This window comes from Chelmon rostratus, chromosome 14 (assembly GCF_017976325.1).
Source record: "Chelmon rostratus isolate fCheRos1 chromosome 14, fCheRos1.pri, whole genome shotgun sequence".
NCBI lineage: Eukaryota > Metazoa > Chordata > Actinopteri > Chaetodontiformes > Chaetodontidae > Chelmon > Chelmon rostratus.
The window spans coordinates 23,448,595-23,463,241 of NC_055671.1; the positions used below are offsets into that span (position 1 = coordinate 23,448,595).

Sequence of the window (14,647 nt, forward strand, 5' to 3'; positions counted from 1 at the left end):
CTACTAAGCAGTATTTTTGGGCCATTGGTTTATGAGAACATCCCTTTGCTGTGGTCAGATGATCAGATTTGTAGCAGAAACAAATTGCTTTACCATTCATCCCAAATTGGCCCAAATGTGAATGATGTTTTGCTGCTGTTTGTATGATCAGGTTTGAACTAAGTGTCGTCTTTAGATCTTGCTCGCCAACAACAGAAAAGAGAGTTTCATGCCCATCCAAGGCTTAATGCTGCTAGTCACATAGCATTGTCTTTATAGAAAATTATGAGACTTTTACCTCCAGAACCTGGACGCCTTCAACCCTATTGTAGAAGTATGAAACACAAACATTAAAAAAAAAAAAGCATGCGGCAGCTGAAAATGAGAATGATATGGTCCGACGATTTCAAGATATTGTAAACACATTGCATCTTACCATTCATTTGCATCAGACAGTTTAAAAAGCTGTGATCTATGTTGCGATGCACAGCTGCTTTGAACAGGCATTAAGCTGTTTCTCTTTTTCAGTGCTCCCTTTCATAACATTACATCGTTTTGATGAGGTAACTAGCTCCTGCAGCACCATAAAATGAGAAACTAAATATGGATGCAGCGGCTCTGCGAGCGTTGACGCCGAAACATTTGCTCCTGTTGTATTTCAAGCTGAAGTCGTGGACAGCTGGGAAGGCTGGAAAGGCTGTAAATAAACTTGACACCCATTTTGCACTCGCTTGGCAGAACTGTTGTTCACAAAATGAAATCAGATTGGTAGGCTGAGGTTAAGGGAGCACAGAAATGTTATTGGCTGTTTACAGCTGATTGTGAAACCTTCAGCCATGGCCTTCTTTTAACCTCATCCGCACATCATTCTGGCCTCTGTTCGCTCAGCTCAGTAGGAAATTAATCGCCCTCCGGTGATTTATTGTTTAAGTTTCGTGCAGTGTGAAGACATAAAAAGAGCGGATACACTGAGGTGGATGAGGTCACATATAAACGACCTGGGATGTGTGAAGGTGGAGCTCAGGGAAGATTTACCTAGACGGCAACAAAAAGCCTGTAAAAAGACTGACAAGGTTGGAAATCTTTAGAACTGACCGTACATCGCTCAGTATATCCCTGTGGGTAAAGATAAAAGTAATAATCTCTAAGATTTTCTTTAAGTAAATGTCTGTTAAGTCACTGTCTCTGAATGAGGTAAGATGATGTTGATTGACCTTGCATTTGCAGAATTAGGAGCTGGGAATTTGTTGCAGCATTCCCAGGAAAGTCACACCCATTTAGTTATGTGTTTTCCATCGGCCAGCAGTGATTGGTTCACCAGCAAGGATGGGCGGAGCTAGCGCTACAGAGTTGCACTATAGCGCACCTGTGTGTGAAGGGGTGCGCTTTCTTTCCGGTCTCTGAAAGAGTCGTCAGCGAACAGCCAACCCGTACAAGATCCGACACACAAAAGAAAATGCAGATCCAAAGATGTGTGTGTGTGTGTGTGTGTGTGTGTGTGTGTATATATATATATATTACACTGCAAGAAATAGATAAAATATTTCTTATTTTATCTAGTGGATAAGTGGATGGAGAAATGGGAATTAATGGAGCACAGTGGTCACCTTCTTGACCAGGGTATAGCAGTTTGACGAAATAATCTTAACATCTGCCTTTGACCAGTTTCCAGACTTTTCAAATGTGTCTCAAGTTTGGAACATAGGTCACATGATAACAGGTTAGTTGCATCATGGGGGGCCTTTTTGCCCAACCACATTGTTTACCTGCACTAGCTGAAGCTACATGCTAGAAAAGTCAAGCAGCACAAGCGAGTGTTAGCCAACCTGCTAAAGGCACCATATCATGATTAGTTGACAGTTCATTACAGAGAACCTGCTGCCTGAAAGTCTGGCATCACTTTCTATTTTACATGATGTGCTTAAGAATGGGAAAAATATGTGTTAAATAGAACAGTTTGTGATAAATAAGTCTCGCTCAGTCTTGGAACTGCTAATGAATAACAAAAAAAGGTGCATTTGTTGGTCGCCTGTGAGACCTTTTTGTCCAGTGTTGTGTTTAAATTACAACACTGTGTTATGCTCTGTGTAAAATGTCAGTGTGTGAGGAAAAGACCTTTACCAGTCACACGTTAAAACACAGAGAACACAGCTGGACTCAGAACAGCTGGAGACAACAAATTCCTCCACTATTAACAGACCACTTTAGATTTCATTTGATTTGCTGGTCTATGATGGCTTGTCGTTATCATTATACTAGTTATCTAACAAAACTTCTGCCCAAAAAATACCTCAGAGAGTCTGTTGAGGATGTTTACTGCAGCACAAGCATCCCATTCAAACTGCAGACAGGGGCGTCATGGTGGTAGAACTGTCCTTTCACCTCCTGTTGTTTTCTTGGTTACAACAGTAAATGCACATAAAACATGTACATACTAAACATTTAACAGTGTATCATATTCCACTTTATTCTTTGATGGAAATTTAAATTGGCACTATAGATCTTCCATTGTCACTAATAACTAAAACAGTCACACACACAAACAAAGATTAATCTATTCTTTTATGGATTCACAATGCCTGATCTTGAAAAGAGGCAATCAAACAGCAACTGAAATTAGGAATTGGTCAAAGATTTTAAGAATAGTCTGGAAGCTGATGCGAGCTCTGTTTGTGTTATGTTTACTCGACTGCAGCTTTTGTTGGCTCTGCGGATGTACTTGGACTTAATAGTTTATTGCATCGGATGGCAGTTGTGAGTAATGAATTGTACCTTGTTTCTCGCAGCTTAGATAAACTGCTGGATTCAGGCGTGTATACTGGAGAGATAACAGAGCTGTCAGGAGGCCCAGGAAGTGGCAAATCTCAGGTGAACATTTCCCACCTTCCCTCTCCATCACTGATAATTTCAGCCTCATAAATTCCCTCTTTTTAGAATAACCTCTTCTCCAATAGAATAAGAAATCGTACCCCGGCTGAAATAACACTTTTTCACTTTTTCAGTTCCCATTTAGCTAACACAGATTATCCGTGGTGTCTTCAACGATTCCCTGTGTGCTTGTCGTGTCTTCCAGGTGTGCTTTGGTGTCGCTGTGCACATTTCTCACCATCTGAAACAGAGTGTGATATTTATCGATACGACGGGAGGGCTGACTGCCAAACGCCTGCTTCAGATGCTACAATCTGAAACGAGCAACACAGAAGAGCAGGTGAGGTGACGGGAATGCAGTTTTAAACGAATAACACGATGTGTGATATAAGACAATGTGAAACAGACTGTCATTTTACAGATGGAAGCTCTTCAGAGGATCCATATCTTTCGTTTGTTTGACGTCTTCTCTGTACTCGACTGTCTGTACAGTCTTCGCAGTGGCAGGCTTCAGCAGGTTTGTTTGCACGTTTTCTTTTTCTTTTTTTGTTCCCTTCGTTTGCTTAGAATGTACCAACAATCCTGCCGCACCTGGGGAACCTTTGAGAAAGACGGATGAAATTTTCAGCAATCTAATTTTGTCACATTTTGTATTAGGCGTCTGTTGGCGGTGGCTCTGTCAAGGCGGTGATCGTGGACTCGGTGTCGGCTGTTATCTCTCCTCTACTGGGAGGCAAACAAAATGAAGGTGATATCTCTTTCTGCTAGTCCATCAGAGTCCATCATACCTGAGGCTGTGTTTACACCCAGGCCTTAAAACTCCAAATGTCTGTCTGGAAATAAAAATCACAACAGGTTTCCCACACGTTATGGAAGCATGACGTCTAAGTTACCTCCAAACACAAAGTGTGAAAATGACAGAAATGTTAGCACAGCCACTTTAAACTCCAAACCATCACATTTGGATTAAAAGCTCGATGCTGCTTCATTGGAGTCAGTGACAGTGAAAATAATTGAAGTTGTTAATCCAAATTAACTTAATTCCCAACAATTGGTTCATAAAAAGCTCCAAAACTGTGATCTAATGAAACAGTCAATACAACAGGGCTCAAAGGGAGGGTCTCAAATAAACCTGAACACGAGTGAAATTACTAAAAAAAACAACGTTAACCAAAACTTTTCAGTGTACTAAAAGAACTAATTAATGAAAAGGATTTTGTTAAAAGCTAAAGACACGTTAAACAAACAGTACTGCTCTGTGCAGACTCATTTATTCAGGAATGAGTTAACACTCAGCCAACCTCAGCTTGGAGAAGTTTATTATAAGAAAGATAAAGTTAATTCCCCATCAAGCTGTTTCTTCTTCTTCTCTACACCTGAGCAGGTCTGGTCAAATAGAAGGAGTAGTGGTAGTAGTAGTAGCAGTATAATAATAATAATAATAATAATAATAATAATAATAGCGTCATGAATGAAGTAGTAATTTTTTTTTTAACTTAGTTTTTATTTCAGTTGCATTCAGAACATATATACAAAATCACATACATCATATCTGCTATTTTTTCCCTTTTTCCTGTCAAAATTTTACAACTTAGTGCTTATAGGGGCATGATAACAATTCTGAAATAAAAATGAGGGTAGAGCTATAGTAACAGAAAGAAACAATAATAAATGAAATACAACAGAATGGGATAGACAAAATACAATAAAATAAAAACAATTAAAAAAATGATATATAGATATCAGATCAATAGTATAGATCAAATGGGTTCCTCACTATAACAGTATACCCATTGCAGGGCTCCACCTTCTAGTGAATATATCTTTTTGAAGTCTTAGGGAGTATGTTATTTGTTCCATTTGGTATACTTCCATTATTTTTCCAGGCCACATACTGTATGTCGGAGGGTCAGGCTTCAACCACTTTACTGTGATGCATTTAGTCGCTGTTGCTAATAGTATTTGTACAAGATATTTTTTGGCTCTTCCATTGACGTAGTAATTTTGCAGAAAAAGTTCTTAAAAACAAGAATAATTTTCAGCATATTCGCTCCTGAATTTCGGACTAATTTTTGACCTCAGCGCTGTGATTCAGTCACATGACTTTTCCTGCGTGACCCTTCAGACAGCAGCCAGAACTCCTGTTCTCCACCAGCGACTTCATCTTCAGAGAAAACTTTTGTGATCTCACAGATGTCTCCTGTCTGCCCGGAATGATAAAATACGCGAAACCGACATGCTGTCCCGCTGAAGTCGTTATGGCGGGCTGGGGCAGCGACCGGCGCCCTCTGTGGAAACATTGGATGTAAATGTTGGTTTCATTTTATCATTCCGAGCAGACAGTGGACATCTGGGATCACAAACTTACCTTGAAGATGCAGCCTGAGTCCAGAACACTATGTGGCTGAATCATGCTGAGGTTACAGATGGGGTTAGCTACTGAGCATGCTAACAAGACTATAGCTGCGTACCAAATTCATATTACATACTGTTTCAGAGCAGGTATTGAGTGTGTCATGTTCACACTGTCAGTATGCACAGTATAAACCTCTGATTTTTGAGTGATGATGCACACTCACAGCTCTTTGCTGACTCGTTTCATTTGCAGTGGTATTGTACATAACTCTACATTTGGATTACATTTGGACAGTTACATTATTCCCTGTTCGCATGAAGTGGTAAAGTATGTTGGTTGTCTTATAATAACTGCAAAAAATACTGCAAGAGTCACAGCCATGCTAGCAGGTCTTTGGGTGCTTTGAGCAAAATGCTAACACCGGCATGCTAACATGCTCATAATGATAATGTAAACTCGATATTTAGCACTCAACAAGTAATGTTCACCATGGTTACTGGCCATGATAAGATGAGATAAAACTTTATGGCAGGTATAGAGGCAGATTCGAGCTCCAAGGTTCTTCACTGAGAATGAATCCTCTTTTTGAGCACAAGTATCTTGTGTTTAAATTAACTCACAACTAGCTTGGCTAGTGACTGTTGTGAATAGAGCAGCTGACAACATGGGAAAGACCATGTGACTGCTTGGAAAGACAGCTGACAGGAGGGAAAAGACCCCACAGGTGCTGGTATGGGCTAGCAACCCATGGCAGCAGTGGCAAGCCTTAACCTTGCTACAACCAGACTTAGCTACAACCAATATAAGGAAAATACCCCAAGAGTCAGCGAGAGCAGGGGTGGAAGATGACTCACAGGTGGATTGCATGGTAACGAACAGGATAACGGATATGACTATGCCTTGGATACATGACTCAGTGAGGGATGGGGGCACGGACCCATCTCTTAGGGCCAGAGGTAGCAGTACTCAGGTGACAGGGAAGGCAACTAAGGAGAGCAAAAGTTGTGCAGCAGAGGATAAGAAGCTTCAAGTTTGCCCATGTGGCTGGCAGAAAATAACATCAATCCGAGGCCTTAGAACTCATCAGGGAAGGAGGAAGTGTTTAGCGGTGGAAGGGCAGAGTGGCCGCATCGACCAGTATTTCTTGAGAAGTCAGTCGAATCAGTCGGATGAAGTCCAGCGACAGGTAGAAAACCACAGTTCGCAGGATATCAGTAACACTATCCCTGGAGAGGAGGAGGTACGGAGAGGGGATGCAGTTGGTGTTGAGGGCAACAGGCCAGCCAAGGAGAGAAGCATGGAGCAGAAAGCTAGAGTTAAGTGGCCGAGGGCTAATGATAGCAAAGAGTGGGAGGCAGTTGATAGAGATTTATCAGTCATATTAAGCAGGCTTAGAGGAGATGTAGTGGAGAAATTGGATAAAATTGGAGATATCCTATGGTCGAGAGAGATTTGGGGTGCTTGTCAAAAGGAAAGGCGAGAGGGTGCAGGTCGGCAAGTCTAGGCGGCAAAGAGAAATAGAGAAGTTAGTAAAGGAAAGGAGGCAGTTAAGAAAGCAGTGGAGGAAGGCGACAGAAGAAGAAAGGGAGGGAATTAAGGTGTTGCAGGAGGAACTGAGAAGCAGGTTAGCAGTACTCAGAAGGGCAGAACACCTTAGGGAGAAGAGAAAGAAGAAGGAACGTGCAAGGTCAGCATTTTTTAGGAACCCCTTTAATTTTGTGAAAGGCTTGTTTAATCAAGAAAAAGGAGGGCAACTTAAGGCAACGAAATCAGAGATTGAACAGTATTTGAAGTCGACGTATTCAGATTCAAAGGAGAATAGGAACATAGGTCTTCCACCTGACATGCCACCATTAGGGGAAGTGGAGCAGGAGATGGATGTGAGCCCACCTAGGTGGAGAGAAGTGGTGGAGGTGGTTAGGCGTGCAAAGGCTTCTTCGGCCCCAGGGCCTAATGGAGTCCCCTACCGTGTCTATAAGAGTGCACCTGGCATCTTAAGGACACTATGGAGATACCTGAGAATAGTTTGGGAGAAACAAAGTATTCCAAGAGCATGGCGCAGGGCAGGAGGTGTCTTCATCCCTAAGGAGAAGGAGTCATCGGACCTTAGCCAGTTTCGGATGATTTCTCTCCTAAATGTTGAGGGAAAGATTTTCTTTAGTATCGTAGCACAGAGGCTGGCTAAATACTTAGAAAGGAATGGTATGATAGATACGACAGTGCAAAAAGCAGGGATACCAGGATTTGCGGGATGCTTAGAGCATACTAGCATGATTTGGCATCAGATTCAGACAGCTAAGAGGGAGAAAAGAGACTTGAATGTTGTATTTTTAGATCTGGCTAATGCGTTTGGGTCAGTGCCACATAACCTTATTTGGAGTTCCTTTGACTACTTTAAAGTGCCGGAGATAGTTGTTAACTTGGTGAAAGCATATTTCCAAGACATCAGACTGTGTGCAAGTATCGCAGAGCTCACAACAGGCTGGCAAAGATTGGAGGTTGGTATTATGGCAGGATGTACAGTGTCCCCGCTAGCTTTCACAATGGCTATGGAGGTAATTATTAGGGCTTCCAAGTGGGTCGTAGGTGGAGAGAGACGGCAGAATGGAATGCGTCTTCCACCAATTAGGGCTTATATGGATGATATGACACTGCTAACTTCAACAGTGCCATGTACAAGGAGGTTGTTAGATAAAGTCAATCAGAATCTCAAGTGGGCTAGTATGAAGATTAAGCCTAGTAAGTCAAGGAGTATTTCAATATACAGAGGGAAAGTAAGTGATAGAAAGTTTGCTATAGATGGTGAGGAAATCCCAACAATTAGGGAGAAATCAGTTAAGAGTCTAGGACGGTGGTACAATGTGGACCTGAATGATGTTGAACAGGTTGTGCAATTTAGAAAGGATGTTGCAGAAGGGCTGGAGAGAATAGATAAATCAGGGCTCCCAGGAAAACTGAGGTTGTGGTGCTTGCAGTTTGGCTTGTATCCTAGGTTAATGTGGCCAATGTCAGTATATGAAGTCCCATTATCTGTAGCAGAGAGAATGGAAAGGCTAGTTAGCTCTTATATTAGAAAATGGTTGGGTGCTCCCAGGTGCTTAAGCAATGTAGCTTTGCATGGGAAAGGAATGCTTCAGCTGCCAGTATCCAGTCTAACAGAGGAGTTTAAATGCACTAAGGTTAGGACAGAACTTTTATTATCTGGGAGTAAGGACATGTTAGTTAGCAATGTGGTTCCGAATCCTTCTGGGGGGAGGAAATGGAACCCAAGGGCAGCAGTGCAGGAGGCAGAGGCAGCTCTTAGGCATGCAGAAATAGTAGGAAATGTTCAATTTGGCCGGGGAGGCTTGGGGCTTGGCCCAGGCAAACCAGTGTGGAATAAAGCAGGTCTAAAGGAGAAAAGAAAGCTTGTAGTGGAACAGGTGCGTAGGCAGGAGGAGTTGTTAAGAGGGGCAAAAGCAGTTGGTCAAGCCAAACAGGGACAATGGTTGAATTGGGAAGGTGTTGAGAAGAGGAAACTTAGTTGGAGGGACCTGTGGAATATGGAGGAAGGCCGTATTAAATTTCTGATAGGGGCGACATACGATGTGTTGCCAACCCCGCAGAACCTAAGTCTCTGGGTACAGGGCGATCAATCGTGCCCACTCTGCTCAGGTACAGCAAGTTTAAAGCACATTTTGTCAGGTTGTAGAATTAGCTTATCACAAGGCCGGTATACATGGCGGCATAATCAGGTGCTGAGAAGCTTAGCCGCAGGCATTGAGGAGAGAAGGAAGCAGGTGAATTCTGGAAGTTCTAGAAAGGAGAGGTTAGATGTGCAGTTTGTTCGAGAGGGGGAGAAAAATAGAGCTGCTAAGTCAGGGAGAAAGCAGGGAGGTGGCTGCCTGGTAGGGGCTGATGATTGGCAAATGCAGGTCGACTTGGGAGGTCAGCTAGTTGTGCCCCAGGAAATAGTTTATAGTAATCTGAGGCCAGACATTGTCTTATGGTCCATGAGTAAAAAGACTGTGTATTTTATTGAGTTAACAGTCCCTTGGGAAAATTCAGTGGAGGCAGCTTATGAAAGGAAGAAGACTAAGTATGCATATTTAAAGACAGAATCTGAGCAGAGGGGATGGAAGACCAGGGTCTGTCCGGTTGAAGTGGGGTGTAGAGGTTTTGTTGCAGGGTCAGCTGTTTCACTGTTGAGGGAGCTGGGAGTGCATGGGCAAAATTTAAGAAAGAGGGAGATGTCAGATGAGGCTGCTAGGTCTAGTCAGTGGATATGGATCAGGAGAAATAATAGTAGTTGGGGGGTGAAATAGGGACAGTGGGGGGGCAGGCAGAGGACATGCATGCCTAACCCGGCAAGAGAAGAGGTTAAAGTCTGAACAAGACACCTCTCCTCTGCTCTGCTTTCCCCGCCCCATCTTCTCGCTCTGCTAATAGGAAGAGAACCAGGAAGTTTAGATAAGGTGGGGGTGTGGCCAGCTAGAGTCTCTCTTTGGGACCATGCGGCCTGTTCAGGTGAGTTTGCGTGGTAAGACACAGAGTTGGCTTGTTTTTTGATCTTTTTGGTTGTTTTCCTGTTTTGTTTGCTTCTTGAAGGAAATGTTAGGGTTTGTTTTCCTGCTCTGTTTGCTTTTTGAAGGAAATGGTAGGGTTTGCTGCTTCTTGAAGGAAATGTTAGAAGAGGCTGTTAAATCTAGTCTGTGGTTTAGGCCTCCACCTTCAGCACCTTCTAAATTTTCCACCCCCTACCCGAACAAGGGTCTGTATCCAATCCCTACTTTCATCTTTTGACTCTACCTCTTTATTTTCTATCCCCTACCCGAACCAGGGTTTGTATTCCCACCCCGCTTTTTCTTGGTGCAGTTGGTGAGAGGCAGGGGTAGATGATGGTAGTGTGGCAATCGGCAGTTACATGTGGCATCTAGGCCTGTGGTAGCATTGTAGCAGCTAACAATAGCTAAAGCGGTGAGAGTATGATAGTATCTTAGCAGTTAGTATTGGTAGCTAGCAATTAACATTAACAGTATAGGTGAATCTAGCGTTATTGTCTTCTTCTGTTCCTCTTAGCAGGTAGCGGTTAGCACATAACATTAGCTAAATGGTAGCATCGGAACTGTATTGTCTTCTTCTGTTCTTCCTAGCGGTTAGCAGTAGCATTAGCAATAGTTAAATGGTAGCATCGGTACTGGCCACTACCTGGAGCATCTCTGGGTCAGTTGAACGTGGCGGTGCTGTTTGGATTGTGTAGGAGCAGTGTGAACTGGCACTAGGGGGGGTGACTCTGGGACGCCGGAGTTCACTGCCTAACCTCCTGGAGGTGTAGTGGGACTAAGTAGGCGAAACACTGTTGAAGGGAGGTTTCCACCTGATGACCCCCAGAGACGTGTTAGGAATCACTGCTCTTTGGCAGGTATAGAGGCAGATTAAAGCTCCAAGGTTCTTCACTGAGAATGAATCCTCTTTTTGAGCACAAGTATCTTGTGTTTAAATTAACTATTGATCCTACATTGGGGAAATTAAATTGTTACATGCAGCAAAGTATAAAAAGAGAGGCAAAAAGATCAAGAGGCATAGAAAGATCAAGAATAAAAAAAGATTTTGTGCTACTGCACAGTAGAAAAAGCATACAACACTGTAAAAATTGTGTCATATTGCCCAAGATGTGTTGTGTATGAGCATATGTTAATATGCTATTTAGTCGTAAGTATTGGAAAAGCTGAAAATTGAAAACATGGTTTCTGATGCCTCTGAAATATTTACTAAATGAACAACAGTCAAAGTCAAGGTTTGGAGAATAAAACTGTTTTTTATTGAGATCTTAACACTCAAAACGTTTGCTTATCCGCCTCATCAGGACACTGTGGGTGTGGTTTGATCAGATATGATTGACAGCTCTGGCAGCATAAGCAAACAAGCCCACAGATGTCATCAAATTTTGATTTAAGTGTTGCTGGCTCCTGATTGGTGCACTGAAGCATGTGACATCGCCTTTTTCCAGCTCAGCCCCGCAGACAGCAGTAATCTCTGTAGCCTAGAGAGTTGCTTCTCTTATAAAGTACCACTGAAAGACATTGAGAGTATTCTGTACACGAGCAAACCTCTCCACAACTTCCTGTGCCTCCAGGCATGTCCTTGATGATACAAGTGGCAGGAGTTCTTAAGACGATGGCAAAGGACTTCAATGTAGCCGCTTTGGTAAGGATGGCACAGTCCTTGACTTGTGCTGCTCTAAATGCACAATACATTTCCAGTGTCAGTCTGAACTCTCCACCCTTTCACACCTGCTCTTGTTATTGCTTTGAGACCTGCAATGAAAACTTTTTTTTCCAACCTCATTTGGATAAGAAAAGAAAATCAAGATGGGAACAAAAGGTTTTTAATTTCTAACAATTAAAACCAAAAATCCATTGGTTAGTTCAGTAATCGCATTAAAAAACATGCACCAAAGATAATTTGCTTTCACCTCAATTCATCCATTTGATTGGCTGTTTGATGATCTGGCTGTCCCTCTTCTTCTTTTCTCATGTAAAGCTTTCACTATCTCTGCCGAGCTATGCTAAACCATAAAACAGTGCAGAAATGGTGTGATTAACCGTGATGGTGTCCGGGCCTGCAGGTTACAAACCACGTTACGAGGAGTGGCAGCGGGGAGGTTCAGCCGGGCCTCGGCGCGTCGTGGAGTCACATCCCCAGAACCAGGATCCTGCTGGAGCGAGCGGAGAACGCCGTGACCGTCGGCCGCTCCGGTCTGCGCTGGGCAACACTGATCAAGTCTTCCAGACAGGTACTGGCTGCTGCACTGACTTTCACATCATCTGGCTCAGTATTGATACTGTCAAAGAGGCTTCGTTGAGAGGCAAATGTCAAAACGTCTTGTTAAAATGGAGACTTTGAAGTTTTGTTTGCTCTTTCTGTAGATGTGGTTTGATAGAGAAGCTCTTTATTTCCACTTAAAGCGGCTCGAAGAACTCGAAGAGTTCAGTCCTGGTTGATACGGTAACACCTGCAGTTACAGGTCGAAATAACAAATGCAGTTCAATACTCCAGATCACAGAATTCTGGGGGCTGCAAAACAAACTTCTGTCCTGTTAATAAAGAAATCAGGCAATAATTGGGCTTTTTCCATCATTCTGTTAGCAACTGGGATCTGATTTTATGCTGCACGTCGTGAGTCTGCAGACAGCAGGAGAAGCTAGCTGAGAAGTTGGAGGTTTGCAGCCTGCAGCTCTTCATCTAACAGCTCACTTTGGCTGCTCCTCCTTTTTCCATTACTTCCTGCAACATTTCAAACCATTTAATGAATGATAACGGTCAGTGTGCATTTGCTTTTTGTATGAAGCTGCAATAATTGCATCAGCAGCATCAGTAACTCAACGTTAATCCAAATGAAAATCTTCAAAATATTCACTTTGACAACTTTTTATGAGAAAAGTTTTGCAGTCTTCTCATTCTAATTCACAGAGACAGGCTGTGACAGACAACAGTCTCATTGTGCTGAGTTTGATCCAGGACACTCGGCTGTTTATGCAAAAGTAATTCTGGTGTCATCTACGGACGCTTGTCCATCAGCAAGATGTGACAAAATGCAAAACCATGCATGAGCACTCAAGTTGAGTTGGACTCGACCGGTATAAAACTTAGAACCCCTCGGCAGGATCTCTTGTTGGTGAAGTTTGTCTCTGTTATTTGGAGCTACAAAGGCAATTACTGCTCAGGAAATCTGTCTTAAGTGTTTTCTTCAGTGCTTTTCTACCATCGCCCTCATTCTTTCTACAAATTAGCTCCTTTTTCTTGTGCTATTTACTTTAAAGCTTTTGTACCTTTTGTACTTAAAGCAGTTCTACTACAAACCACACATACTTCACATCACAGCCGTGTTTTAAATATTTGAATGGCTGTTCTGTTATTCTGGACAGCCATTGATTTCCATTCAGTTTCATAGAGTTTGAAAATCTAGTATTAGTCTCTTGAAATGTGTTACAGATGTAATCCATCACAGTGAACATCAAATCTTAGTATTAGCAGTATGGCAGTGCAGAACAATGTAGCATTGACAGAAATGAATGCTCACTTCACGTTAACAGTCAGAAATGGAAGGAAACCAGCGGATGTCTGGGACTGTGAGACATTAGCAAAAATGTAAAGCTTAAACTTCCCAACACACATTTGTTGCCTTGACTGAAGGAGTATTTTCCTCTATACTTATTGTTGTAAACCTTATTTACGTGATTCATGGATCACTACAATGTCACACTTAGCCAATCATTTCTTTAAATGTAGCTTCTAAAACATAACCTCCATTCACCCAACTGTAATGACTGCGGTCTGAAAACATGGCAGTCATGTCGTTTAAATAGTCAAGCTGCTGGAGTGTCTCTGATTTTAATGTTTTTAGAAAATAATGAGAGTCTACGATTTGCGAAAGAAAATGAACAGCTGCAGCAGCGCAGACAGCAGAAGCTTCTGCATATAACAAATAAATTAGTGGACTTTTAGTGGATGTTAATGGCAACAGGATGAAATTACTATTATTGCTGAAAACTGTTCTACCGTCTGTTACTTTTTCCTCCTCTTGTAAATAACTGTCCACGAAGGCATTAATTATATATTTTCTGTTTTGAAAATGTAAAAGAGGTCCCTCGCATGAAACAAAGAAGCACTTTGACAAAGCACATTCAAAATGAACACATTCATGAATATTTAATGCTGCAGCTGAGTTTTCTTTCTTTTCTTTTTTTTTAAACTAGTAAATCAACGCTGTCATCTGCTCCACTTTTTAGCCTTGTCACATCAAAGAGGAGTTCGACTTGCAGTGGTGGAGTCGCTCTGAAGAAGGATCCTCGGGAAAGAGAAAACTGGATGAGACCGATTCCTGATGAGGGCCAAAAAGTCTGATCAGCGGTACGGGAACGTTTCTCAACCAAACAACATAACAAGAAAATCTGACCTTCCACAGCACTGTGCAAATATTTAAATGATTATTAATCAGTAGCCCCTCGGTTTGTGACTTTCATTAGAATAATTGCTTCAGAATTGACCTGTTCAGACCGTGACACCTGCAGGATGCTCCTCTGAGAGGCTCGGTCAGTCCTCTGCTGTGTGTGAGAGCAGACTACTCACTGCAGTGGCTCTTTGTCAAAGTTAAGATTTGGGCAGTTGGCTTGTTTTTACCTGTTCAGAAGAGGGAAGAACATAGGAAAGCGTCCTCGTTCATGTCTTTCGGGGGAAGCACAGTGTGCAGTTTGGCCCCTCAGAGCTTCAGTACATTCAAACATTTAATTAAACCACCTCATAGCTTAAAGTATCCCAGGGATAAAAAGGCAAATCTGAATTATCCTTGAAAGCCATTCAGACGCAGGAGGCTGCTGTAAAAGCCTTTCGGCATCTCATCGGATTGTACAGAGAGTCTCATGATTTAGGGCTGAAGTGAAACGTGTTTAGTTGAGACGGAGG

General features: G+C 42.4%; 1 protein-coding gene across 1 annotated transcript in view; it reads left to right on the forward strand.

The window, feature by feature from the left end:
• The window catches only part of rad51d (RAD51 paralog D), a 35,736-nt gene that overhangs the window by 14,764 nt on the left and 6,325 nt on the right, over positions 1 to 14,647 (forward strand). Inside the window, exons 4-10 of the mRNA XM_041951918.1 lie at positions 2,766 to 2,847; positions 3,053 to 3,187; positions 3,269 to 3,364; positions 3,505 to 3,595; positions 11,319 to 11,389; positions 11,811 to 11,978; positions 13,975 to 14,095. Of these exons, the coding sequence (XP_041807852.1) occupies positions 2,766 to 2,847; positions 3,053 to 3,187; positions 3,269 to 3,364; positions 3,505 to 3,595; positions 11,319 to 11,389; positions 11,811 to 11,978; positions 13,975 to 14,070 (739 nt within the window). The 3' untranslated portion in view covers positions 14,071 to 14,095. The remainder of the gene's footprint in view (positions 1 to 2,765; positions 2,848 to 3,052; positions 3,188 to 3,268; positions 3,365 to 3,504; positions 3,596 to 11,318; positions 11,390 to 11,810; positions 11,979 to 13,974; positions 14,096 to 14,647) is intronic.